Genomic DNA, 26,746 nt, shown 5'->3' on the forward strand with positions numbered 1-26,746 from the left:
ATCAATATTTTAAATAGAATACATTTTGTAATTGCATTTATATTCAGCCCTTAATTAACTTCAATCAATATCCCAGTTATACTTGTCTAAATTACGTCATATACTCAAGACAAAAAGCTTAACCTGAAAACTCATTTCATTTGGACTCGTAACAATATACAGTTCGATTGTGTAATTTTTCTCTTTTGTCGCCAGTTTTTGGGGGTTTTTTTTTCTGTGTCCGCATCAATCTTTAACCCCTGTGCCGCCACACTGGCGCATGTGAAGAGATTCCGCATTACGTCATACCGGAGGCTGCCTTGTTCTGCTCAGCTCAGCCAGAGCGCTGCTGCACGAAAATTTCCACAACACAAGCTTTGCTGGAGAGCGGCGCGATAACAACGGCCACTTCGCGCCGTGATGCAGCACCCCACGCCAAAGAAGTCGTGATCACACCGCAGGGCGCGACGGATTCCCCGGGTGGACGGCATTCACGGTGCAGGGCATGCCTCGAAATAAATTCTGGTAAGTCTCTGTGCAAAGTGCGCTGCTGCAGCTGCTTCTCCTGGTGGAGGCAGGCTGCAAAACAGAGAAGCGACATTAACCCACTTTGTTACTCTGGGTGAAATTAGTTTGTCAAGTTTGAGCAGTGAAAACGAGATTGACCGGATCAAAAGAGGTGAGATTTTTATTTACTTATTGATTTTTCTGTCAGCATCAAGACCACACAGATTACTCTATAGCAGGGACAGGTGATGCTTGAGTAGAGCATGTTCTGTAAGGTGCCTGTTGCCATTACCCCTGTCCAGGTACATGTTGCATGTATTGTAATGGATTTTAGTCATAATTTTACAAAACGAAACACAACATGCCTCAGTCTATTCACAGGAGTGACTCTCCTTTGAAGCTTGTGATTGAAATGCAAATTAATATGTATCATATCACATAGTTGGGCAAGAATACACATGTTTAACCATTCTGCTTTTTATTCAAGCAAAGAACTCTAGTGAACCTGAATTACAGCCTCAGCAGCCATAAATTTGTATCTGCCCTCTGAGTCCTAAAGTTTTTGCCCTTTTGCAATTGAAACCATGGTGATTACGGGGAGACGACACCTCCATCAAGGCTCCATCACTGCCTGGTACCCAGCCTCCACAGAAAGCTTGTGTCTTCAGCTAAACAGCCTTTTTCTACAGCACCAGAGCACAAGAGCTAATTAACCTTAAGTCCCCATTGCAGCTTTTTTTTATTCCTGTCAGGGGGGTAGGATTTAGATGCTGGAATAGTTTACAGTCTCGTGATGTAAAAATAACTCTGCTCACTCAGTGGTAACAGCTGCCATAGTGTCTGGAGACAGACTGGATTGTAACTTTAGTGTTTGTGTTCAAAGGCCTTGTATCATATTTGTTTTTACAAGTTGTCCCAGAATTGTAGTTCGCAATGCTTGTATTGAGTTCCTTGTCTAAAATTGAGAAATATGTATAATAATAATAACAATAATAATAATAATAATAATAACTAAAGGAAAGAAGTGAGCACACTTCAGTTGAGACTGTAGCTAAAAGTGGCAGAAGAATGATGATCTTCAATTCAAATTTTTGTTCATAAACTGATGATCTATGCTCAAATGAATCCCGTGAGGATGATGAAGACTTTAGAAATGTTGTCTAAGTGCAGTGTTTTGGGGACTTAGCAAACAGGTATCTTACAGAGATTTATAAGCACTTTGTGGTGAGCCCAGACAGTCTTAGTAATGGTCTCTAGTGACAAAAATTGTAATTCAAATGCTAAAATTGGGGCAACATTAAAGTAGATGTTGCAATTTATGTTCCAGTTATGTGTTTCCATAGTTTTTTTTTAATCTAAGGTACACATGCACTGGTTGTGCAATTCTCACTTTTCTCCACATAGTCATTCTATGCTGTATTCATGAGCATTTAACTGCAGTGTCCTAATTAAATCGCCATAACTCCCACCGCAGTTAGTTTCCACAGATCAAGATGTTGCTGGGCACTAAAATATAACTTCAGGCTAATCCTGGTTTAAATAGAAGCTTAAATACTCAGAAGGCATCTACAATCAAGTGATTTCTCCTTTATTTGGCTCAGACACAGAGAGAAAAAAAATGCTGCTACTGCCAATTATTTGTAAAAGAAAGTTTTTTGTTTCCAATAAAATGTATGCTCTTAACCAACAATCTTAAAGGCATCAGTGCATTTGTAAGCACCTTGTGGTTTGGCTAGTTACTCCCTGCTTCTGCTATCTTTCCTGGCATTGTGTAATCAAAGATTTGGCTCTGTCCGTATCCATCCTGAGATTCCAGTTGTTTAACTATGGAGAGGCAAAAAGGTGGTGTCAACAATAAACGATTGTCATAAACGATTGTTTATGATCCATACTTATATACTTCCATGCAGCTCACCTATGTTTCCTGCATAAAATATCTGTGTATCAAAAATGCTCAGTATATTCTTCATCATTCTCAACCTTTAAGCGGCCACAAATGCATTTGACTTATGCCACCAATCTGTGTGATCCATATATGGTGGCGTTTTCTGTTCCACACCGCACTGATTCAAAGGATTCTTTTTGCTATTTAAGTTAGTCATCTGCTTTGAAAGCCAATGGAAATGCCTGTGGCAATTTATTTATGTTTCAGAACTTATTTTTAGGATGTTTAGTTTTTTGGTTTTTTTTTTACCAAAATACAATGATAAATGCCTTTTAAAAATGCTCCATTGCTGGAGGTTCCAAAGTTCACCAGAGGACACAACTCATTGGTACTGTCTGCAGTGTTTTACTAAATGGCAGCAGAGGCAGATTAAAACATAAATACCTGACTAAAACGTCTTTATTTTTGTTGTTGCCTTGACATTTGCCCATGACAAATATTGTGCACCATTAAAAAATAGCACAGGTCATTCCCCTGAGACTGCCTGGCAGTGCAACCTTATATGCCCATCCCTGCTTTCATAATGGCATGAGACAACTCATTTTTTAAGGCACTTATTTTCAAATAGTGACAGAGTGAAGGTGCCACAGCGAAAGAGTAATGTTTGCTGGGCAGATGCCAGAAATGAGGATTGGGCTGTGCAACTAGAGAGCCAGAAAAGCTGTTTAAGAATGCTGAGGTCTTCTCATTTGTATTTAAAGATAGAGACAGCACATGCTGTATGCTTACAGCTTCTAATTTCAGATATCTTCAGCTAGGTCCATCCACGCGGTCAAGGTTTTGTTGTGCCGCTTGCTCATATTATGGACAGCTGTTGGAAGGAGGAAGACTTGGCTTTGTAATAATCACACTTTGGAAAGATAAAGAAAAATGGCCACAGTGCCTTGTGAAAGCTATGCTGGTTATCTTTCCCTCTCACTGATAAACAAATTGTATTTTCTGTGCTGGTTTTTATGTCTTCTCTACCAATAGATTGTATCTATCTCAGATATTTCCAAGGCTGAAAGAAAATGACAGAAAGTCCCATAACTGGCGCTCAATATATGATGGGGAAAAAGGATATTAATGTTCATCTGTAAGATTGTGCAAGATAAATGTCACATTACAGGACAGTAGAAAGTGTCAAAAATAATTTAGCTTACATCACAGAAACATGACATTTTTACCAGGGCTGTGAAGTACACTTTTAGAAATGTGTCTAAACTATTTAGACCTGTATCGAAACTCCATTTAATCCAAAGCAAAAAAGAAAAAAAAAAGCTATTTTACCATTCCTGCTGTTTAAAGTCCTTTCAATATAGTTCACTGGTACAGTGCAGTTCATTGCTTACTACAGCACTGAAGTAACCAGAGTTTCTTGCTATATTAAGCATAACTTAAGAATAAACGACTCATTCTCCACCTGTTGCTGCCCAATGCTGGTCAGTAGCCTGAGAAAATGCCTACTACACTCGTCCCTATATAGGAGAAGGAAGAGTAATATCTCCAAACAATGCCCTTGCTAAATTAAGAGTATTTGATATGAACATATGATTTGTTCCAAGTTAGCCAAAGGTTTTCTGACATACCCTTCCTGTGGTGTCAAGGGCTGATAATGTTAGTGTAACACTACGATGTGAATTGAATCGGTGTTACCGTAGAATAAGAGGTCCTGGGTGGAGAAAGAGCAGAACACTGAGAGGGAATAGCGTAGCTGTCCAGACTTTTATCCAACCTCCATTTTAACAGAACAGAACCCGTCTCGGGCACACCTAAAAATAACCAACGAAGAAGAAAGAAACGGCTCCTCTTAAAGGCACAGCACAATTCCTTAACTATGGATCAACTGTAGTAACTGATCTTGTATATAAAACCACATTAATTCAAAAGGAAAAATAAATCATCTTACATTAGTCTTGAAGTAACTGGAGTTTTCTCTGTGTATATCAAGCCTAGAGTGGCAGAGTGTAATGTATAATAACACGATCCTCCCCCCTTCATGTTACTATAAATTGTTAGTCCGCTGGATGAAAGAAAACTCTTTAGGTTTTTCCTTCCTTGAAAAAAAGGTGAGGAATTTTTTTAAGTGTTTAAAAAATCTTTGCTACTTTAAAGTTCTCAAGCAGCCGACAGTGAACTAGCTACATTAGCAGATAGCTTGACTAACTAACACACCAATAGTTTGCTTGCCAGACTCCCCCTGGTAATGTACAAATAGTAACATTACCAAAGGTTGTAGTATTCTGTACACTAGGCAGTTTAAAACTACATAATGAATGATTATTATTTATTCGATCCTGTCATTGTATTAAAAGCTTGTAATATTTTTGCTAACAGTATTGCCATTGGATCATGATTAAAGCTTTTGCTTCAATACCATGACACCTTGAAGTAATGGTATTTTTACTGAAAGTTATTAATGGAGGAGACCATTTTCTGATTTCTGTGAGTCTTCACAGTGCAATATTTAATCTTACCAGAGTCTGTTAAAGTAATTTAAAACAGCAAACCTGACAGATTGTCTTGCAGAAAAAGTGTCTCTTCAACTTACTAGTCCAAAAAAAAGAGCAACTGTGCTCTCAGCTTGCCTAACGATTTTATACAAAAGGCATTTAAAAACTTTTTTCTGAAAACTTTTTTTGTGTCTGCTGTGGCAGGTGTTATGCGTGTGTGAGTGTGTGTTTATGTACAGAGCAACTGGGATCTTTGCTGCCATGGCAACAAACCACATGACTAGGTGTATTAGATTGCCTCGGACAGTGTGCAATGAGCCTTGGTGTGAGCACTCTCTCTGCAGCTCTGCTCCTTTTCAAAGTCTTGTTCCTGTCTAACTTTTAATCATTTCTGATCGCCATTGTTGTGAGACATATTTCAGTAGTAGATATCCTTAAAATGCTTGTGAGGGTCAGATTCTAAGATCTGTTTACTTACTGTAGGACTGGGGAGCAGATGGAGCTGTCAAACTATTTCAACCCCTTTAAATGGAACAACTTTATCCTGCCATGTATACCACAACTCGTGGCAAAACTAAAAAATGTGTCAAGAGCATTTGTGTAGTTTAATTGTGTAAAAAAAAAAAAAAAAAGTTAAGCGCATCCAACACTGTTAATTTTAACAGATGAACATTGCAAAAAAAAAAAAGAAAAAAACTTTCAGAAAATGGTGTTTTCTGGGCTTTTACCTGGTGGGTTTTGATATTAGCTACTGTATATGAGCAGTTGCTCAGGGAGGCATTAGTATTTGTGGGGCCTTTAGAGAAAAAAAACATGTAATGTATCTGTCAGTATTGCTTTGAAAAGGTTTTCTATTGCTTTAATGCATGTCAAGTCAATAAGGAGTTGGCACTCCAGCTTGCTGTTGAGTCAAAGACTATTAATAACAATGGTCTGGGATTGATAGTAGATATGCCATGTATGTGTCAGAAGATCTTGGAGATTTGCTTATTGTGCTGATTTTTAGTTCAATTGATTCGACTCTGTGATAGTACATTAATCAAGCACAGTTTAAAGAGCAAAACATCAATGACCTCTCATGGTAACTGTTATTATGTTGCACATTTTAGACAGCAAGTGAATACTTTGTTCTTGAAGTTTATGTGTTAGAATAAGAAGAAAATAAGGAAACTTAAGAATTTGAAACCGTTTAACAAAGGTCAGGTTGTATTGGCATGAATACTAGGTCAGAGTATCTTCACAAATGCAACTACAGTGGAGAATCCCCAGTCTGCAGTGTCAGTAGACAATGGTGAACAGACAGTCTTGGTGGTGGCTAAAGTTCACTGATGCATGTGGGGATTGAAGGCTTGGCCATGTGGTACTGTCCATTAAATGAGCTACTGTAGCTCAACCTAATGCTGGTTATAATAGAAAGATGTCAGAATACCTTGTGAATTACAGCATTTCCTAACGGGACTCAGGCTTTTCACAATGTTATGCTTGATCTGTATTGAAATCTACCAGACGGTTAATAGTAAAACGCTACTTTTCTTTGTCTAAAATTAAAGAAGCTTAATGTTATGTATTTCCACTTGACATTTTGGACAGTGAATTGCTACCATCTTATTTATTATTTGTTGAGTATGTATTGAATCTGCTATTGTGAATAACAATATCTCTCAGTCAAATAACTCACTGAAGCAGGAATAACATTTTGACCAACATGGGCAACCTGACTAGAGTGCAGCCCTGTATGCAACAAACTGCAAAATACTGTGTATTCTGACACCTACCTTTCTAAAGCATCATTAACTATTAGAGAAGTTTGATTTACATGAGTTAATCTGTTTAATCAGATCACATGAGCAGGTCTTCACTCCCTTAGGCCATGAATGAGCATTGACTGCCATGACCCTGTTGTCTGTTGTCCTTTCATGATCATTTCTTCCTTTGATCTGTTGTAACTAATAATGTTCACTGCACACTCTGAACGCCTCACAAAAGTTGCAATTTTGAAGACGCAGTGACTCGGTCAGCTTGCTATCACAATTTATCCCATGCTTGCTTCTTTTAAATCCTTGTGCTTGCCCACATTTAGACCCTTTAACACATCAGCCTTGAGGACATTGTAAGATTTTGGTTTTTTCTCTGTGTTAAGTTAGGTTTTTGTGTTGTTTTCACTTAATTGAGTCTGTCCTGTCCTGTCCACCCCTTCATTGTCCCCAGCTGTCCCTTGTTTCTCCTGATTGTCTCCCTGTGTATTTAAACCCACCTGTGTTCCTTGTTCTTTGTCGGGTCCTTGTTGCGTCTTGTCCAGCATCAAGTCTGTCGTCTAATCCGCAGTTTATGTGATTACTACCAGTTGCTACCAGTTTTTGAGCAAATAATCTTCTGCTCATTCTGTGCTGTCTGGATTTTGGACTTTGGAATTGTATTTTCACCATCAAATCACGATTAATTCTCTACAATCTGGGTCCGGTTCGTCTGCCTCACCACCTTCATAACCGCGTTTCATGACAGACACAATGTTCTCTTGCTGTCTAATATATCCCACCCATAGACAGGTGCCATGGTGAATAAATTATCAGGGTTGATCAGTGTTCAACTGTTTAGGTAAATACTGTAAAGCTGAAAGTGTAATGACTCTGGCATTACGTTCTCTTCCTTTGAGCAGAATGATTGAAGATTGCGGGCGGAGGGGTGACAACATGGCAGACAGAAGGCAGCTTTATGTCGAGATGAGTAAGTGCTCAGGGCCACAGTTCATTGTGATGGATGGTGGACTGTGTTATGCTCCGATCGTAAAAACTGCATTTTTTTTCTTTATATGTTTTGAGTAGGGCAAATATCATGAAGATCAAAAGTTGTTGCACATGTCAACCAGACTGATCCAGTTGCTGAAATTGTAATGTAGATAATTATGGTGTGTACAATTGAACTGACTGAAATAGAGCTCATTATTGTAGGTTACGTGTGTTTGACATCTTTTTAAAGGTCCATTGTAGCATTGCATGCATCCATTAATTATATTTGCTCAACATTTCAGTGTACTGGGACTCTGATACAACCTAATCAGGTCATTTCACTCAATAGAGGCATTGAAAGCTCATTTCTACAATAAGATGCCAAGCAGAACATCAAGAAAAGAGCATGTCTACATTATAAAGTAGTGGTCCTTACAAAAGCTACCTTTTGCATTGTTTGAAAAATTGTTTGTAAAATGAGCCCAATAACACCCTTATAAATTATTTTAAAAACATTTTGTAAATTACTATTCCCCAGAGCATAAAATTACTAGTTTCTCTATTCCAAAGTAAAAACTGGGAGCAAATTTACAAAACATGCTAAATGTGTACAAAGCAGAGGTTGTTCCTTCTTCTCATTCTCAAACTACATGACAACTTTTACAACAATTTTATTAAATACACGTACTACAACTCAAAAAAGTTTTAGGAAATTATTACATATTAGATTAGATATGCTAATATATACTAAAAGCTAAATGCATGCCATCCAAACCAGAATTTAGTCCTCCTGCTCTTAAACTACATGTACAGATCCAACTTGGGTTTGTAAGTGAGGAGAGGAAGTTTATGACCTGATGCTTGATATTGCTTACATCTACTGGATTTCAGTTTTCAGATGCATGTTTGGTTAATGAATAGCAGATCAGCTTGTAGGACTTTACCTGAAGTGAGTTTGAAAGGATATATTTTTATAATTGTCTAATGCATCTTAAGAACAATGAATTGAACTGTTTGCCAAGCAGAACCATGCTTTAGGTCCGATTATGATTTACACACAGAGAAGCTTCAACTCACTGAATTAGGAATTCAATTATAATTTCATTGTAAAAATAAAACTATCTCCTTTTCAGGGGCACAGGATTTGGATTCAATACGATTATCAACGTACAGAACAGCCTGCAAACTCCGATTTGTGCAGAAGAAATGCAACCGTGAGTCTGATGTGGAACACATTTAACATCACCTTATCCCCTGTTAGCTGCCAACAAATATGGCTCTTACCTTATGGTTCTGTTTCCAGTGCATTTGGTTGATATTTGGAACGTCATTGAGGCTTTCCGAGAAAATGGTCTGAACACCATGGATCTCAATTCTGAGCTGGCTGTGGCTCGTCTGGAAGTGGTACTTTCCACCTTGTTCTTCCAACTTAACAAGCGAATGCCAACCACTCACCAAATCAATGTAGAGCAGTCCGTTGGGCTGCTACTCAACTTCCTGCTGGCAGCCTACGACCCGTGAGTAACATGTCACGTGACAGTCTAGCAGTCAAAGTACAATTTCAAATTCAAGACTTCTGACTTCAGCAAATGAAGTGCATCGGAAACTGTTCTCCAAATTTCACTCTATTTTGTCACTTCATATGATGAAAGTATTATGATTTAATTTTTGCATTTTATGTTCATTTTAGGGAAGGCCATGGCAAGATATCTGTTTTTGTTGTGAAGATGGCGCTTGCCTCGATCTGCGGAGGGAAAATTCTGGATAAATTAAGATGTAAGAAAATCATAATACTTGTAATTGTGAAAAATTATATTATAATCATCCATTTTTCCAGTAATAAATTAATATAATGAATTTATAAATAGTTCATGGTGTCAGTAATGTGCTGTTTTAAAATTATTAATACAAGTTTTTTTTTCTAGTTGCACTTTCTACATCTCTGTCTGTTTAGTGTGTAGTTTTCGCATTACTTTCCTTCTCCGTGTGTTCAACAGAAGTCATTATTCATTTTGTCTCATCTTAGGCTTTATTACATAATGCACAAAATCTGTGGGAGTTGCAGCTTGTAAGAGAAAATGAGGGGGGTTGGGGTGTATCATTATAACGGTTTTACTTTGATTTGTTTACAGACCCAAGTGGGATAATTGTATTGTATGATTCTGTAATTAGCCAACTGCAGCGGCAACTGACAATTAGTTGAATTAATTAATATTCTGTTTCCCCCTCATTGTTTCCAGATATATTTTCGCAGATATCGGATTCTGCTGGAATAATGGTGCACTCGCAGTTTGACCAATTTCTGCGAGAGGTTCTCAAATTGCCCATGGCAGTGTTTGAGGGACCTTCTTTTGGGTACACTGAGCAAGCTGCACGAGCATGTTTCACTCAGCAGGTAAGGGTGAAACCTGCTGACAGTAAGTGATGTACAAGAAACAGTACATCACTTACTGTACTGTTTCTTGGAATCATATTCGTACCCTCTCAATGTTTGCAGATTTTGTCAATGTATTTGATATTTTATGTAACCAACGAATTAGAGGAAAATTTAGCAGAAGAAGGAAAATGATCTGTGCCTTTCAAATACTTTTACAAAGGAACATCTGGAATTTGGTGCATGCATTTGTAAACAGCCATGGAACTCTTGTTTGCTTTTCTGATTATTGTTCTCTCAGTTTAACATTTTGTGTTATATTTCATTTCGTGCTATCAAAGTAAAATGGGCTGTATACAAATGCACACAATCCTGTCAGAGTTCTGAGAGGAAAAGAGAATAAATAAATTTAAAAAAACATTTATCCTTTTTGTTGAACTTCATAATTATTGTCTAATCTATGTTGGTCTGTCACATTAAATGCATGCAAAAAGGCATTTAGTTGTAATGTGGCAAATTTGAAAAGTTCAAGACTTATAAATATTGCTGCAAAGCACTGTCTCAGCATTGACACACTGTAGGATAATTCCTTTGCTCTCCTTTGCACTGAACGTCAACAGAAAAAGGTCTCCCTCAACACATTCCTTGATACGCTGATGTCAGACCCGCCCCCTCAGTGTTTGGTGTGGCTACCTCTCATGCATCGGCTTGCCAACGTAGAGAATGGTAAGAAATGTTCCGGCAATGTAGCTGGGAAGCTCTTAGGCCTGGGAAGATTTAAAGTTCAGCTTTGCATCATAGTCGCGTAATTAGTCAAGCAAACACGCCGTGAAGCACACTCTGCAGGGACATTACATGCACTGTATGAGCAAGAATGTTTGTGTTTATCTGCGATGGAGTCATCATCACAAGCAACCTCCATGTGAACAAAAGAAACATTTTGTCATGGACACACACATATACACACAGTGCCATGTGTGTAATTGCTTAAACTGAGCGGATTCAACAAAGCTTGCTCGATGTCGTCATGCATCTCTCTTGAAATTAATAAAAATTAATCCTATTTTCTGTGCGGTGTGTAAAACATCTAAATTATTGTCACATCTTTTTTTGTGTGTGTCTGTGTGTGTGTTTTGTCATGGTTGTGTGCGTGTGTGTGCATGCGTCTGACTCCTCCTCTCCTCCCTGCAGTGTTTCACCCGGTCGAGTGCTCCTACTGCCATACTGAGAGTATGATGGGCTTCCGCTACCGCTGCCAGCAATGTCATAATTACCAGCTCTGTCAGGACTGCTTCTGGAGGGGGCATGCCAGCGGTTCCCATAGCAACCAGCACCAAATGAAGGAGTATACGTCATGGGTAAGGAAAGGAAAGGGGAAGGGGGGAGGGAGCTAGCTAAGGAAGGTGTGTCTGCATTGAACCATTCAGTGAGGCTATTTTTGTTCTGCTTCACTTCTTTGCAAGGAGGCAGGTGACAATATCAACCTACTCATGTCATGTTTTTTGAAAAGATACCTGTTTTTCTACTAGAAATCCCCAGCTAAGAAGTTAACCCATGTCCTCAGTAAGTCACTGAGCTGTGCCTCCAGCAGAGAGCCCCTGCACCCCATGTTCCCTGATATGCCAGAGAAACCTCTCAACCTAGCTCATGTTGTGTAAGTTTATTTCTTGGGTTGTTTTTTTGTTTTGTTTTTTTTTAATAATATTCGCTTGTAATTCTAAAATCGGATCAACGCCAGAGAGCTCCCCAGTCTTCAAGTTCAGTTTGATTTTTATCCCTTAACTGATAATGATCCTTTAGGTGCCTTAAAGTCTAACGTGAATCTAGACATTCTCCAGGGTCATTTGATCGATACAGTTTAATTGTTCTAGTCTGTAACACAGTTTCCACCTTTTTATCTGATTAGTCAACCTAATAGCACAATAATAAAAGGTTGATAGCAAAAGGCCTTACCACAGTCAGAACCTTTAAGATTTTTCTCATCAAAATGTTGCGCAACCTCTGAAAAGTAGAAAATAGACAACAATTATAAGCATTCAGGGCTGTTTGATTTATCTTTATATGTTTTGCACAAACAAGTGTATATCTTCCTAATTCTTAAATTTCAGACAAAGGTCACATTTGTAGTAGTGATACAAGTACTTGCTCTGTGATGCATTTTGCCCACATTTAAATTAAGTATTTTGGAAAATTCCACCCGGATTTATTGATTTATATGTAAACTATGTCCAAAGTACAATGCCTCAAATTAAATTTTCTGCAACAAACAGATCCGATCTGCTAAAAGCTGGGGGCAGATATCCGGTGTTCATCACCAAACTGGTTCCAATTCTTACCAAATAATGCAAAATCTGGTGTCAAAACTTTAATGCAAACGTTTCTGTATTGAACCACGACAAAACCTTCAATCTTGTTTTGTTGACCTTGATCAGATTGTAATAAATTGTTCTTCTCTCTGCTCTTTACTTCCTTCAAACTAGAGACACATGGTGAGTTCGTGTTTACATTTTCCCTTTGTCCTGTCACACTCCTTATCTATCAGGTCATTTACTGACACTCACAGTTGCAAATTTGTGGCAGTTGATGCCTTTCATGCATGACACATTACTAATCATATTTGTTGTCTTATTGCTATACATGCATAGAAATGGAAATTAGAGAAATATAGTTAAAAGGAAATCTACAAGACTTAAACAGGATTATTTTAAAGATCAAACAACGATTTGCTGTTTGCTTTTTTGTGACTGAATTAGAAATAATTTTAATTTCTCATGCAGGCCACCAAGACCAGTAAATATAACCAACGACTACTCACTGTCCCACTCCATGCCTATATCAGGGAATCCCTTACTCCACCAAAAAGTGAGTACGATCCTGCCAACAATGGTTGTCCTGGATTTTACAACAGATCTTTTCAGTGTGCCCCGTTCCCTAAAGGCCCTGTGACCCACACAATCTTTTGTGTCCATTCCTTTATTTGCCACACTGTGTGTGTTTGCGTGTGCAAACACTTGTGTATATCCATTTGTTGTGGGTCCTAAAGCTGAATGTAAATGGCTTGCCTTACAGCCAGAATAATGATGCTGGCCAAAAAAAGTCTCGGTTTGGGGTTGCTCCACAGCTGTTAAAAGGGAAAGGGTAAGTGACGTAGGCCTTACTGCTGCAGATGCATGTGCAAACTAATATAGAGCATAAATGTAGGACATAGTTTAGTGTCTCTGTCAGCAAAACAGTGTCAGTTCATTTAACACAGAAGGGTTTACTCAATTGTTCACAAGAGGGTGTTTCATGAAAATCATTTTCCATCAGCCCACTGCAGTCACACAGGAATAGGAAATACTAAGTGCTACCTCTTAATATGTTGATGTTGCAACTTGCATTGTTGCTTTGAAAGATAAAAAAAAATGCAGTTTCTTTTAAAATTATAAACCATTTGAGCTCCTCTGCACCTGCATGTAAAAGACTGGAATTATTTTACCTTCCATAGCTCAGCCCTAAAAACACAAAGTGTTGAGTGAGTGAGTTGTATTGCTTGGACTAATAGCAGAGCAGAAAATTTGACTGGATAGATTATAATGTGCAGACATATTGATAGTTAACACTAAGATACTGCAAACATTTTGTGCAAGAAGAAGAATAAGTAATCAAACTTATAAACACCGTTACTAAAGACAAATATTAATAATATTTAAAAAATTAGGATAGTTGGCACATTTGCTTGATTGTATAAAAGTGAGTAACCAGTTAGACCTTTTAACAATGCTGCTTACAATTTAAGCCTTTGCCTCTTAACACTGAGCCAAAGGAAATGAGTTCAGTGACTCCCCAGTGAGGAGTGATTTGTGGTACTTTGGCAGAGTTTCAACTCTTAACAGGAGTGATATGTTGTGGATATTGAGACATGTTGTTACTATTACATGTTCAACATCCAATAAAGGCATTCTGTAGATGAAGTCCAGTTTTTCTTAATCTTAAAGTAAAACTAATTAGCAAATTTGTTTAGGTCCAGTTAAAGATAAACAATAAAAGACAATAAAGTGAAAGAACAAAGTAATATTCAGGTTTCCAAATCACATAATTTCACAATATTCAAAATTACCTAATTTCTTCAAGTTTATAACAGCAGGACAACCAGCTTGCCAACTGTAATTTTAAAACTGAGTGATCTTAAAACACATGATTAGCTGTTTTCCCCAACTATAAATAATTCCTAACTGTCCTGGTCGTTTTCATTATCATGAGAAAAATGTTCTACTTTTAGCCAGCTGACCAATAGGGTGCAGCAACAACTAGGACAAGCGGTAGCACTGCATTATTCAATACATCACAAGGCTTCATTCATTAAACGTAATTGATTATGTTAACACAAATTTTCATCAATGATTTTTAAAAAAAAGCAAAGCCACAAATACTACTGCAATGGAAGAGTTTTCCGAATGTGAAGGGAATGTTCAAAATATATAAACGGAATAAGAAATGTTAGGTTCAAATATTGGCTCAGAAGATATTATTTGTTGCCATCTCCATCTTTCTCTTCGCTGGACAGAAATCAGCTTTTCTGCTCAGAACAGCTGTTCTGTCTGCAGTGGCTTGTTGAAAGAGTCAGTGGCCCATGGTTTTTGGATGTCTTGGAGATTCCTTTCATTTGATTCAGAAGCAAATTATCAAAGGGATAGAACTGAATCTTTTCAGGTTAAGCCCAAGCTTTTCTCCCCAGCTGATTCTGTCTTTCTCCCTGTTTTTCTGTTCTTTATCTGAGTCAGCACACATGCCTACTGGAGATAATGGCTTCCAAAAAGCTGATTAAGCAGCCAGATACAGACTTTGGGAAACATTTAGCCACATCACATTACACAACTATTAAGAAAATATTTTTTTATATGCCTCATGCAGACTATATAACATAGACAGACAAACATGACTTAATTTACTTAACAGGAAATTTTGAAGGGAACTGACGATGAACAATTAGAGTAGGGGTTCTCAAATCCAGGTCACAAGTGTTGGTGTTCTGCAACTATTAAATGTGTCCTTGGGCTAACATATCTGAACCAAATGCCTGAATTACCTCTTCTTTATGTAGGTAAGTTATCCAGAGTCTGTTAATGATCTCATTATTTGACTTTGCTGTGTTGACACAGAGAAGCATCCAAAAGTTTCAGGACACAGGCCCTTGAGGCCTGGATTTGAAGACCTGTGATTTAGAGTATTGTCAGCTGAATAAAGGTTGACAATAAAGATTGTCAGCCTCAGCTCCACCAGCTATTCTGCCTGTCCAGGCAGAAAAACCTGGACAGGTTGTCATGCCTCTACAGTCCCTCACACGGAGGCAGGTCTTGGTTCTGTGGTACAATCGAGATGTCTTGGTGGTTCTTTTCTCTTGTTTCAGAACTAAATTGGAAACCATTTAAAATGTATAATCTCTTTCAATAAAATTGATACAATCTCTACTGCACGTGCACAAAAACAAAACAAATAAAGCTTGTCTGAACATCAAGTACAATGAACCAAAACAAATTGCAACTGAGTTTTTACCAAGTTGATGTTGCTTGATGTATCTGTTTTTTTCTGTCTCTCTTAGACTGGACTCATGTTTGCCTTTCTTCTGAATCAGCATTAGGGTCGTACAAATTAGGAAAGTGATCAACATTTTAGTAGATAGCTGTTAACAAGAAAAGATTATAGAACCTTGCTTTTATATATCCTTAGGTTTTTGTTTTTGTTAAAGAGACTGTTTCAAGCTGTTCTAGATAAAGACTACTATCTGGGAGCCAATGTTAAGGTCTGACACATGCACTGATATAAGCTGGAAGAGACAAGAAGGCATTAATTTCCAAAACTCATTGACTTCACGGCTTTAGGGTCATTGTTGCATGGTTTTGCAATCTAAAGATCATCAGTAGAAAATATTATTGTAGCTCAGTCTAATGTAATGTTGAAGACCTTTACCCCAAGCGTTGGTCACAGTGTACGTATCTATGTATGTATATGTGAGCATTTTACAAACTTTCTTGAATTTCTAATATTGTCTGTTGAAACAAAATCATCTACATAAGAGATACTTTGAGCTACAGTATTTTTGCAGTCATTTAAATAAGATTTATTTTTTAGCATAAGAGTTAGGGATCATGACCCACTGATGTTACATTAGCTGCTGTTTGGCCAATGTAAAAGTTTCCAACAAGGAGACTTTCATGGTGGTTAGAGGAGAAAGTCAGATATTTACTTCAAATACCTCCGGTTTTATTTATTTCTAATCATTGCACAAAAATAATATAGAAAAAAAGTTTAGGAAAATATTTACTAGAAAATAGTTATCTGAAAAGACTAATTTCCTAATGGCACCTTATAAAGCTTGCATGTAGTAGCTCATAAGGCAGTTGTAAAACAAAATCTGTTAGGTTCAGTAGCTAAATCAAAAGTCTGCATGTTTGACATATTTCACCAATATATAGTCTTATTTTTTTACTGCAAGCAGTTCAGCTTTTAGACTGTTTTTGTTGTTACCTGGGCATGTCTTTAATTCTAGCCTCCATTAGTAGTGGCTCTCCCAAATATAATATGGCCTTGTTTATCTCTAGTCATCCATGAATAGTTGTTTTTCAGCCACTCTCCTCCTCTCCTTTGTTGTGTGCTTTTCTGCCTTATTTTCCTCCAGTCCCTCAACCCACACCCCTTCCCACACTCACCCTCTTGTTGTCACCTGTGTAACATCATGTTTTATGTTTTGTGAAACCCTGCACTGTTCTAGGTTAAAGTACAACCTCGACGTTGCTGATAGACTTGCTGACGAGCATGTTCTCATTGGCCTCTATGTGAATCTGCTCCAAAACAGCCCCAAATTATGGTTAGTCGGTGGACAAAGTGTTGTTCTGCTGAACTCTCACCTCATGGCCTTTGCTTTTAACCTGAAGTGCTTCTGAGCGCGTTGCAGTCCTAACAACGCATGATGTCAAGCAGTTTGAAATTTCCGTTATCTGTCATCCGTGAGGCAAAACATGACTACGCACGAATGTTCCATTTCACAAATTTTCTGGTTTATTAGTTGTTGCGGAATTAAGTTTGTGAATAGAAAAAAACACATTAAATTAACTACATATTCAATTGCATGACAAAGACAATTGATCAAGAAAGCATGTAAATAATTTTGGTGAGTTTGGTCTGGAAAATGTCTCATCACTGAAGCATTTGTTAAATAACAGTTATGTGCAAGCTGTTTTTTTATTGTAACACTGTAAATATTCTCTCTGGTATGATGCCTTATTTATGTCATAGTGTTTTATATATATCGCCTCTACAGCGCCTTCTAAAGAATCCATACATTTAGCCAAATAAAACACAAAGCTGTTGTGATAAGTTAACAGAAGGTAGGGCACACCTGTGAAGTGACAGGATAAGCATTTGTGATTTACAAATTTTTATTTATTTATTTATTTAAAATAAAAATCTGAACTTATGGAGTCCAAATGTGTTACAGTGTCCCAGCATGTAACATATTGACATTTTGGAGACATAAAGTAGAGTTTTGATATTAGACAGAGCACTGTTCAGTCCATCACTGAAAAGGTAGCACAACTGAAGGCTATGGTTATGTGGTTATGCTTCTCTTCAGCAGGAGGAAAGCAATATTTATGAACAGCAAAGATGTATTCTAAAAGACTTATAACTGTAATTGCAGCAAAAGGTGGTTTTACAAAGTAATATATTAGAGGGGATGAGTATAAATGCACTCCACACTTCTCAGATTTGTATTTGTAAAATAATGCTGAAGAGCATGTATCATTTTTTCCCTTTCATTCAATAGTTATGAGCTACTACCTCATATAATGAAACACATTTTACAGCTTGTGGTTGTAATGTGACAAAATGCGTAAAACTATTAATACTTTTGCTAGTATGTACGTATTTCTATGTGTATGTGTGAATGTTAATCCACATTTTCTGCTCTGGGGCACATATAACACAAAGCAATTGATGTTCTCATCTGCACTTTTAAATAATACTTCATATGCTTACTTTTTCATGTCTTTTAATGCCTTAAATCAATTTGTGGACTGTGTGGAGCTGGCCTAACAAGCTAATCAGACTCTGTAAAGTAAAGCAATCCTCTTCCCTGTTTCTTCTGCACGTTTTTCTGTGCAGAGCTCCGCAGTATTAATTGTGTCATGTTGTGATTCTCTATTTTCCTCTTGAGCAGTTTGCTGGAAAGCAGTAACCATCAAGATGAGGAGCACAGTCTCATTGCTCGCTACGCTGCTAGACTGGCTGCTGATGCTGCGGTGAGATATGCAGTACATATGATGTTTATTGTACGCAAATATTAGAGCATGTTTAATTGCCGTCTGGCGCAAGAAATATCCTTGATGACACAAAGGGTTTAACATATAGCTACTGCTACTCCGTTTTTCAGTCTTCTCTTCTGACATGGTGGTCATTTTATAGTAAACTGGAATAGATTTGATGTTTTGCTGATGACTTAACGCTTTACAGTCTTGTCTAAAATATGACATAAGTCAAAAGATGACACCACCCATGTAAAAGATGCCTCCTGTAGCGTCTCTTGCTTGATTTCACCTGCAGGTTCAACAGCAGAGGGTCCCTATAGACCTCCCCTACTCTCTGGATGCCAACAAACAACAGAGGCAGCTCATTGCAGAGTTGGAGAGCAAAAACAGGTTAGAAAAGACTGTCTTTATCAAATTGTTCAGTCTATTTATACAACATCATTTTAACAAGTTTTTTTTTCTGGTCGGTAGCTGACAAAAACAGTAAGCACAGGACAGCTGAAATTTATATACCGTACTTTCGGTATATAAATTTCCAAAATACAGAATGGTGTATGGTGTATTATAGTATGGTGCGGCTTATAGAGCGCACCATACTATAAGCTGCACCTACAATTTTTTGGAAAAAAACTTAAACGTACATAGTATATAAGCCGCACCATACTATAAGCCCCTGGTATCTCCGCCACTCTCGGTTTTCCAAGAAATCTGCTATTAAGGACGAAGCCCTCCGTCTCCAACGCCGAACCATGGGTTCGTTCACGCTGAGCTCACGTGCAGCGGCTCTATTTACCTCCTGTACTGCCAGATCGATAGCCTTCAACTTGAAGCTGCATCATATGAACTTCTTCGTATGGTTTCCATGATGACGGGGTATGAGTTTGAAGAAATTTCTCCGTTGTGCCTCCTGCTAGCATGTGCTTGTTCTAAAATGAAAATTAGCACTTTCTTCTTTGATTTCCAATTCTGACTTCCAATGATTCACTTCCTGCTAAAGAGCCCCCTGGCGGTTGAAGAAAAATCCACAGAAAAGCCGCACCGGGCTATAAACCGCATGGTTCAAAGCGTAGGAAAAAAGTAGCAGTTTATAGTCTGAAAAATAGGGTATATAATTTCACTCCTGATAGTACATACAGTACCTTCTGAAATTTGAAGTTATTTTTCTCCTTAGATAATAATCTGATTTTCTTTCATTGAAAAACTTTATTGTTTGTGATAAATTTTAGCAATTTTAACCTTTCATGTTTACTTCCATGGAATCCACTTATGCTTTTTGCATAGATGATCTTTATAGCAAAAGGATTTTTTTTTTTGTTTTTCTTTGTTTCTAATAAAAAAAGATATTGTGTCCTATATACATGAATATTGCTTCAGCCGCTGCAGATCAACATAATCATACAGATATGTTCATATATTGCTGTTTTAAAGATAGGTGTAGACTTAAAGGTTGAGTGGTTTTTTTTTTGTTATTATGTATCCTCTTTGAAAAACAATGGAAATTATTTTTATGCTATATTAAAGTAAAAACTACAATATGTACAGTTTTTTCACATTACAAATGCATGACATATGAGCTGTACAAAGCTTTTAAAAGAGAATATGGGACAAAGGTCAGGTATAAATAATGAAACATTTTCTACTGCCGTATATTTAGGAGTCTAATACTTGGCCAACGAGGCTGTCTGGAACACTTTATTCTAAGCCAATCTTTGTGACGATGTGAAATGGTGTTTGCAGGTCATAAACCTGAAATATTGCTGTTTTGGTCTGTGTTTAACATAATTACAGACATAACTAAATCTTTCTTCTGGGAAAAAAAACAACTTTCTTGATCAACCTCCCCTGCATCCAGATTAAAAAGCAAGTAATCCATGAACATGGTTAAGCAGCTCTGTGCAGCTTTTGGATATCTCTAAAACAGCTAAAAGATTACATTGTTACTGAATGTTTCTGCTGCCCCCTAGTGATGAAAAGTAAAACAAACTTGCTCAGTCAAATTGTAGAGCTTTTAAAATGTGTTCAGCACAGAGACAAAATGCACATTGTGCTCCTTCAGAACAGAAAATAAAAAAGCGATGTGTTTGTGTCGACTGCAGAGAAATCCTGCAGGAAATCCAGAGGCTGCGTCTTCAGCATGAGGAAGCTTCCCAGCCGCCACCAGACAGGGGCCAACAAAACCCCACCCTGCTCGCTGAGCTGCGACTTCTCAGGTAACTTCTTCAGTGAAACCAGTACTTGCAAGAGAGGCACAGTTCCGCTGAGGATGCTAAAGAAACCATGTACAAGATGTAAATTAAGAGGATGTGTCGGCATCTGCAGATGTTGTCTTTTCATTCATATTGATCGAACATCATGTTTTCTCATAACTTGCGTCTTTTGTTAGGCAACGCAAAGATGAGCTCGAACAAAGAATGTCTACTCTGCAGGAGAGTCGCAGGGAGCTCATGGTGCAGCTGGAGCAGCTAATGATGCTTCTCAAGGTACTACAGATGTTGCCTGTCATCTATTTGAGAGCACTGCAGTGTGGCCAAAAACAGAATGCAGTTTAGATGACTTTGTGTTCACTGGAGGAGTAAACTGTATCCTGTGTCTTTTTTTAACTCAAGTGCTGAGTTCCTATGCAAGTTGTGGTAAGACATGAGAAAGTATATAGGATTAAGGATCTTCAGGACAACCCTTTAAGAAAAAATAAATATTCCCAGGATATATTTGTGAATGACTAAATGTAGTATAAAGTGCTTTGGAGTCCTCTGGACGAGCTAAAGCACTGTACAAGTATGGGCCATTTATCGTTTTTTTACCATCACAGTATTTGTTTTTTACAGGTCCTATCTTTAAAGCCTGACCACTGCAGAAATACCTGTTGTAATTTCATAGTAAAGTTTATTGCAGATTGAATCTAGACGCTGATATTGTGCAACATGAATGAGTGGATGTTAGCTTTATTTATTTATTTACTCTTTTGAAGTAGGTTTTGAGAACTGTCACTAATGATCATTTTGCCTTTTATTACATTTTCCCCAAGCTTTTGGATATTAAACTTACAGCATCCCAAAAATCAATGTGATGTTAAAAAATGTCCAGCAGATACCTTCAACAAATTCGATTCATATGCTCACATTGAGCAATTATATTAACTCTCTGCACCAAGACAGAAATTTCTCAAAAGCATAACATTTGTTTAAAGGTGAAAATGAGTTGCACATTACAAAGCGTCAAACTTTACATGACAATATACACAACCTTCGTTCTAACAATCTGTGCTTTGGTTTCTTCCCACAAGAGTGCTGGAGCTCTTCAAAGCCCACATAAACCGCTCCCTGCACTGGCTTAAGTGGAGAGGATATCAATCTAATTAGCCTTAACGGATCAATGTTAATTCATTAAACTTGCATGAGGAAGCCACATGCTGGACACAACTTTGTGGAAAAACAGATCAAATTATTTTTAAAGATCTAATTAGTGTTTTATAAACTTTAAATTATTGTTGTTTTGGTTTTTTTTTGTAGCTAGAAGAAGAACAAAAACAAGCAAGTGTAAGTGAAAAATGTCTGCCTGGACGCTTGTGTGTGATGGATACATTTCTGCCCTGACAGTTTGATTGGTTTAGTTTTGCTTGAAGCAAAGTAGTTCCGTAATTTATCTGAATCTAGGTATAAAGGGTTTTTATCTTTTTATGTTGCTGACTTCAGTGTATTTAAGTTGATGCTATGAGATAGACCAATTTGTAAAGCAGAAGAAAAAAACCTGGAAAGTAAAGCCTCAAAGAGCCCATACTTTGAAGAGCATCTGTGAACATGAATATTGACTCATGCCACAAATTCTCAAATGCATTTGAGTCAGATCTCTGATTGAGCCATTCTTACACATGAATACCTTTAAATCTAAATGGTTCTACAGCATTCCCGCAGTGACACATGGGATGATGGTGTTCAGGGTGTTAGTTTTTTACCACTTAGCTTAATTAATGTATGCTAAAATGTTCAACTTTATACTCATGACCAGGGCACCTTCTTCCACAGGTTTGCTGTGACCCCCTATATGCATTGTGGAATACTTTACAAACTACTTAAGGTTTTTTTTTTTTTTTACATTTGTGGATGGCTTGACAAATGACCTATTATTATATTTTCCCATCTGAGCTGGGGATCTCTGCAGCTCCTCCAGAGTAAGCACCTTCAAGTAATGGATTAGTACATTTTCTGAGATGCTGGGAGCTTGACATATTGTTTTATAACCTAACCCTGCTATTAATTTCTCCTACACTTTATTTCTCACCTGTCTGCTGGTTCTTTGGTACTGATGATGCAGCTTGTTCAATAACATTTTCTAACAAACTTCTGTGACCTTCATGGTGCAGCTGCATGAGATGAGATAATGTAAAGGTGGATTCTATTTACTGATTAGGTAACTTTGAAGGCACCTGTTTGCACTGAAATTTATTTGAGCATATCAGAGAAAAGTGGAGTGATCACATATGAATGCCTCTCTTTTCAGGCTTTTTGTAAAAGAAAAAAAATCTGCATAATTCTCCTTCCACTTCACAATTATGGTTTTGTGTTGATCCTAGCAAACAATTCAGATGTAAATATTTTGGTCTGACCTAACAGTAAATGCATCTTTACTGCTTCACATATCTTGCATGTGTGATATTTGCTTTGGTCCTTGCTTTTCAAAAATCTTAAATGAATAAAACCACAAGAAGAATTGTGGAACAATACTTTGTGTTGCTTTTTTATTAAAAGGTTTTTCCTGTGACTATGTTGCAATTAAACCAGTTTTCTATAAGCACTGTGCCACAGCTTTAAAACAGTCTGTATGCTCTGCAGACTCAGGGTCCCGGCTCTCCACGCTCTTCTCCCAGTCACACCATCAGCCGGCCGATCCCCACGCCAATCCACTCAGACTCTGCTGGCACCACTCCGACTCACACACCTCAGGACTCACTCATGGGCGTGGGAGGGGATGTGCAAGAGGCCTTCGCTCAGGGTAAGACGCCACAGCCTTCATTTTGTCTCTTGAATACTCTGTGTTGTCACTTTTAAAACAATTTGGAATTTTTTAAAGGTCCAAGGAGAAATTTGAGGAACGACCTTCTCATTGCTGCTGACTCCATAACCAATACCATGTCATCACTTGTGAAGGAGCTCAATTCAGGTAGAAATAGATGGAACAGAAACAATTAATTTCCAGACAACAGCTTTTTAAATCTGCTTCATTCCACAGAAGGTGGTAGTGAGACAGAGAGCCTCTTGGATTCAGACTTTGGACAGTGTGACCTAATGGCTACAACTTCCTCAGACTTTTACTTCACTTATAAACCAAGGTATTTATCAGATACAGTAGCTATACTGGCTGAAGAATCTTTGTATCATCAGGGTTTGAAATGTGTTCATGCATAACTTTATTGTGGTGTTGTGTCGAAGTTGCTCAAGATGAGACTTATTTTTTGTTGTTCTTGTATCAGACCTGCTAGAGCTGCAGAAGAAGAGACTTTTGAAAACAATCTGGACCAGCAGCTGGAGGAGGAGCTCAAGTTGGAGGAGCTGGTAAAGCACAGACAAGAGACGGACAAAACATGCTTGGTAAGTTCTGGCTCTACATAATGTGGCTTTGGATTGCTAAGTTTGTTTTAACCCGCTGTATGTTTTTCGGTTGTCCAGGTGACAATGGAGCAGTGATTGTGGAAGTCCAGATGACTGGTAAGTGTGTGGAAAGACTTCATTAGATTGAAGTTCTAAACTTCAGAGATCTGGAACTTAAAAATTAGAAAAAATTCCAACCCAACAAAGGACTGCACTGCATTTAAAAATGGCCATGCTTTTATATATTAGGCTTAAATTTTATTTCCATCTGAGGACCACAGAAGATGGAAACGGTGGGAGAAAAAAAAATCATTTCTGATTTTTTCACTACTTTTGTTGCATAGCAACCATTTCCTCTAAGAGATTGGGAATACTTTCTATTTACATACATCTAAGGCAATATCATCAATATGCTTTTGCGACATATTTTCATTTCTCTGCAGGTAAGCAACAATAGTAGAAGACACTGGAAGAAGCAACACTGGGCTGAAGACATGCAGCATTGAAGACATGAAGAATTAAACCTGCGCTAAATCCAACCATAGAAATACTACATTTATGTAAAGATATATTTTTTATCCAAACACATATTTAAGGTAATACTGTGAGCTGGTGTGAAGAGATTAAATACTGAGCTTTCTATTACACCACAGGTGCCATAAAAACACAGTTATTTCCAAACTTTTGTTTAGTTTTCTTCTTTAGTTGTTTAGAAACCGTACACTGTAAGTACAAGGTGGCGAACCACTTTCTTTCAAAGTCTCATGTTTTTGGACACAAAGAACCAAGCCTACATGTAAATTTCTCATCTGATTTTTAAGTCATAACATGAGAGTGTATAATGGTATAAACTGCTAACATCTGAAATATTTTTTATCTATTATTCTGGTCGAGATATGTGAACAAATTTAGCACTATTTCATACATTTCTTACTGTTGCTACTTGTAAATGTATTTCTGTTCTTTTTTGTGTTTAGTTTTTTTTTTTTTTAACAGGTGGATTATGTAAATGTTTTAGTTGGTGAATCAGTAACAATGATGCACACTGCCTTAGCTGTCTACTTGACCTCCCATTGCAGTTCTTCTACAGTACTTGACAATACAGCATCTAGCCTATATGTCAAAACACAACTACATTGATGCTGGTTGAGCTTAACCTCAATGAAACCCTGGTGTGGTTCTGCAAATATAGTCCCCTTTACCTTTAATCCCTGGTGAAGATGTTAACAAATATTCTAATAAATCCGGATTTTATTTAAAAAATATATTCTCACATTAAACAATAACAAAAAAAACAGATTGTTAATTTGGAAATATTTATTCTATGGAAAAGAAATTCTAAGTTAAGAAGTAATCGTTTTGAACAAAATCACTGGTTTCATAATTTTGGCCTCTAATGTATCTATCACCATTCCTCTTTGCACAATGTCTCATTTATCGAGCATCTGTGGCCTTATCTTTCCCTCCTCTGTTTTTCTTACCAACTGTTTCTCTGAAAGAATTAGGTCTAGTAAGGAGATGGACATTTGAACAAGGTTGAGTTTGGTCCTGGTGAACCATTTCTGTGTGGATTTAGCCTCATGTTTTGGATCGTCACACTACTGAAAAACCCAAGTGATGACCCATTTGGCAAAGGCTAGCAAAGTTTTGTTTAAACTGTCCTGGTATTTCAAAGAGTTTATGATAGTATTCCAGGGACTTAGATACTTAAAACATACTAGATCCCACAGCAACATAAGGGGGCATGACGTGTTTTACCACGTATTCATTATCTGTGTCAATCCAGGCCCAGATTAAGCAGTGCGAAATCACCCGAGCACAAGGTCACGTCAAGTTTTTAGCGAATGGCACACACTTGTTTAAATGGTAGAAATGGAAATTACAAGAGAATTCTTTGAGTGCCATTAAGTACCTTCAAATTGGTTAGAATCAAATATTTATGTAAAGTTTTCTTTTGCAGCCAAGGAATTATTTGCATAAAAATTTAATTGTACTTTATTGACTATAAACTGAAATTATTTTTAGTGATGTACAAATCATAATTTAAATGAGTGAAAGCTTAAAAACCAGCTAGCTGTTGCAAGGTTGAACAAAATTCAGATGTGGTTGAAATTTGATTGTGTTTGCAGTTTGGTAACGAGCATAATTATCTCACATGAAGCTTCCAAAATAACACAAATTAACTTTGTGTATTTGATCAAGACAGAAAACTATCTAATAACGCAAGATATGTGTCCAGGACTGCCCATTCCTTTTAGTAGTGTAGTCATTTTTGCTTTACGGCTGCCGCTCTATAGAGTCTTTATTTTACTATACTGTCTGAAAGATAGCTAGAAACAATTTGAACTGTGTAAAAATGGAATCTATTTTCAGCCAGGTTAGTGTTTTCACAGAGAATTGCCCTGTAGATGGAGATACTACAAGAGAGGAGCCAAATTATTGCAGCACTATTAGGTAAACAAATTTAGCCAAGTATTAATCATAGATTACTCCCTTTCTCTGAGTCAATGTCATTACTCCCACAAACCTCCATGTGGCTTGCACACCAACACAGTCTTTGTGAGTGTGCATGTAAAAAAAACTTTGCCCTGCCACTTTAGGAAAAATGGCAAGCCCATTTAAAACCATAAATGTGTGAAATGTATCTAGCTTGATTTTTTTTTTTCACTTTCAAGCAAGTTCATAGCAGTGATTTTTGCATGGTGGTGATGCATAATAAAGTGTTGACACAATATCAAAATTTTTGCCTATGAACTCTCCTTTCTCCTTTTCCATTTCAGAATGGCACACTTCAATTGGCTCGGTTTGACTCTGCACATTTATTATCTGTCATAAATGCACCGTTGGCTACCCTCAACCTATTGTCTATAATTCATCACCTAGACTCACCATGTGAGGAAACATAAATGCAGT

General features: G+C 37.4%; 1 protein-coding gene across 1 annotated transcript; it reads left to right on the forward strand.

The window, feature by feature from the left end:
* The first annotated feature begins 534 nt into the window (after positions 1 to 534).
* Positions 535 to 26,573, forward strand: dtna (dystrobrevin, alpha). The gene is given in 24 exon segments (XM_032566230.1): positions 535 to 658; positions 7,520 to 7,587; positions 8,723 to 8,803; positions 8,893 to 9,106; positions 9,280 to 9,365; positions 9,830 to 9,984; positions 10,584 to 10,689; positions 11,155 to 11,321; positions 11,493 to 11,617; positions 12,444 to 12,452; positions 12,741 to 12,786; positions 12,788 to 12,825; positions 16,715 to 16,810; positions 18,161 to 18,242; positions 18,544 to 18,638; positions 20,345 to 20,458; positions 20,632 to 20,728; positions 21,758 to 21,784; positions 23,078 to 23,237; positions 23,316 to 23,405; positions 23,475 to 23,574; positions 23,716 to 23,833; positions 23,912 to 23,950; positions 24,277 to 26,573. Coding segments are annotated over 22 exon segments (2,091 nt in total). The 5' UTR covers positions 535 to 658; position 7,520; the 3' UTR covers positions 23,930 to 23,950; positions 24,277 to 26,573.
* Positions 26,574 to 26,746: the final 173 nt, after the last annotated feature.

The sequence above is a fragment of the Xiphophorus hellerii genome, chromosome 6 (assembly GCF_003331165.1).
Source record: "Xiphophorus hellerii strain 12219 chromosome 6, Xiphophorus_hellerii-4.1, whole genome shotgun sequence".
Classification (NCBI taxonomy): Eukaryota; Metazoa; Chordata; class Actinopteri; order Cyprinodontiformes; family Poeciliidae; genus Xiphophorus; species Xiphophorus hellerii.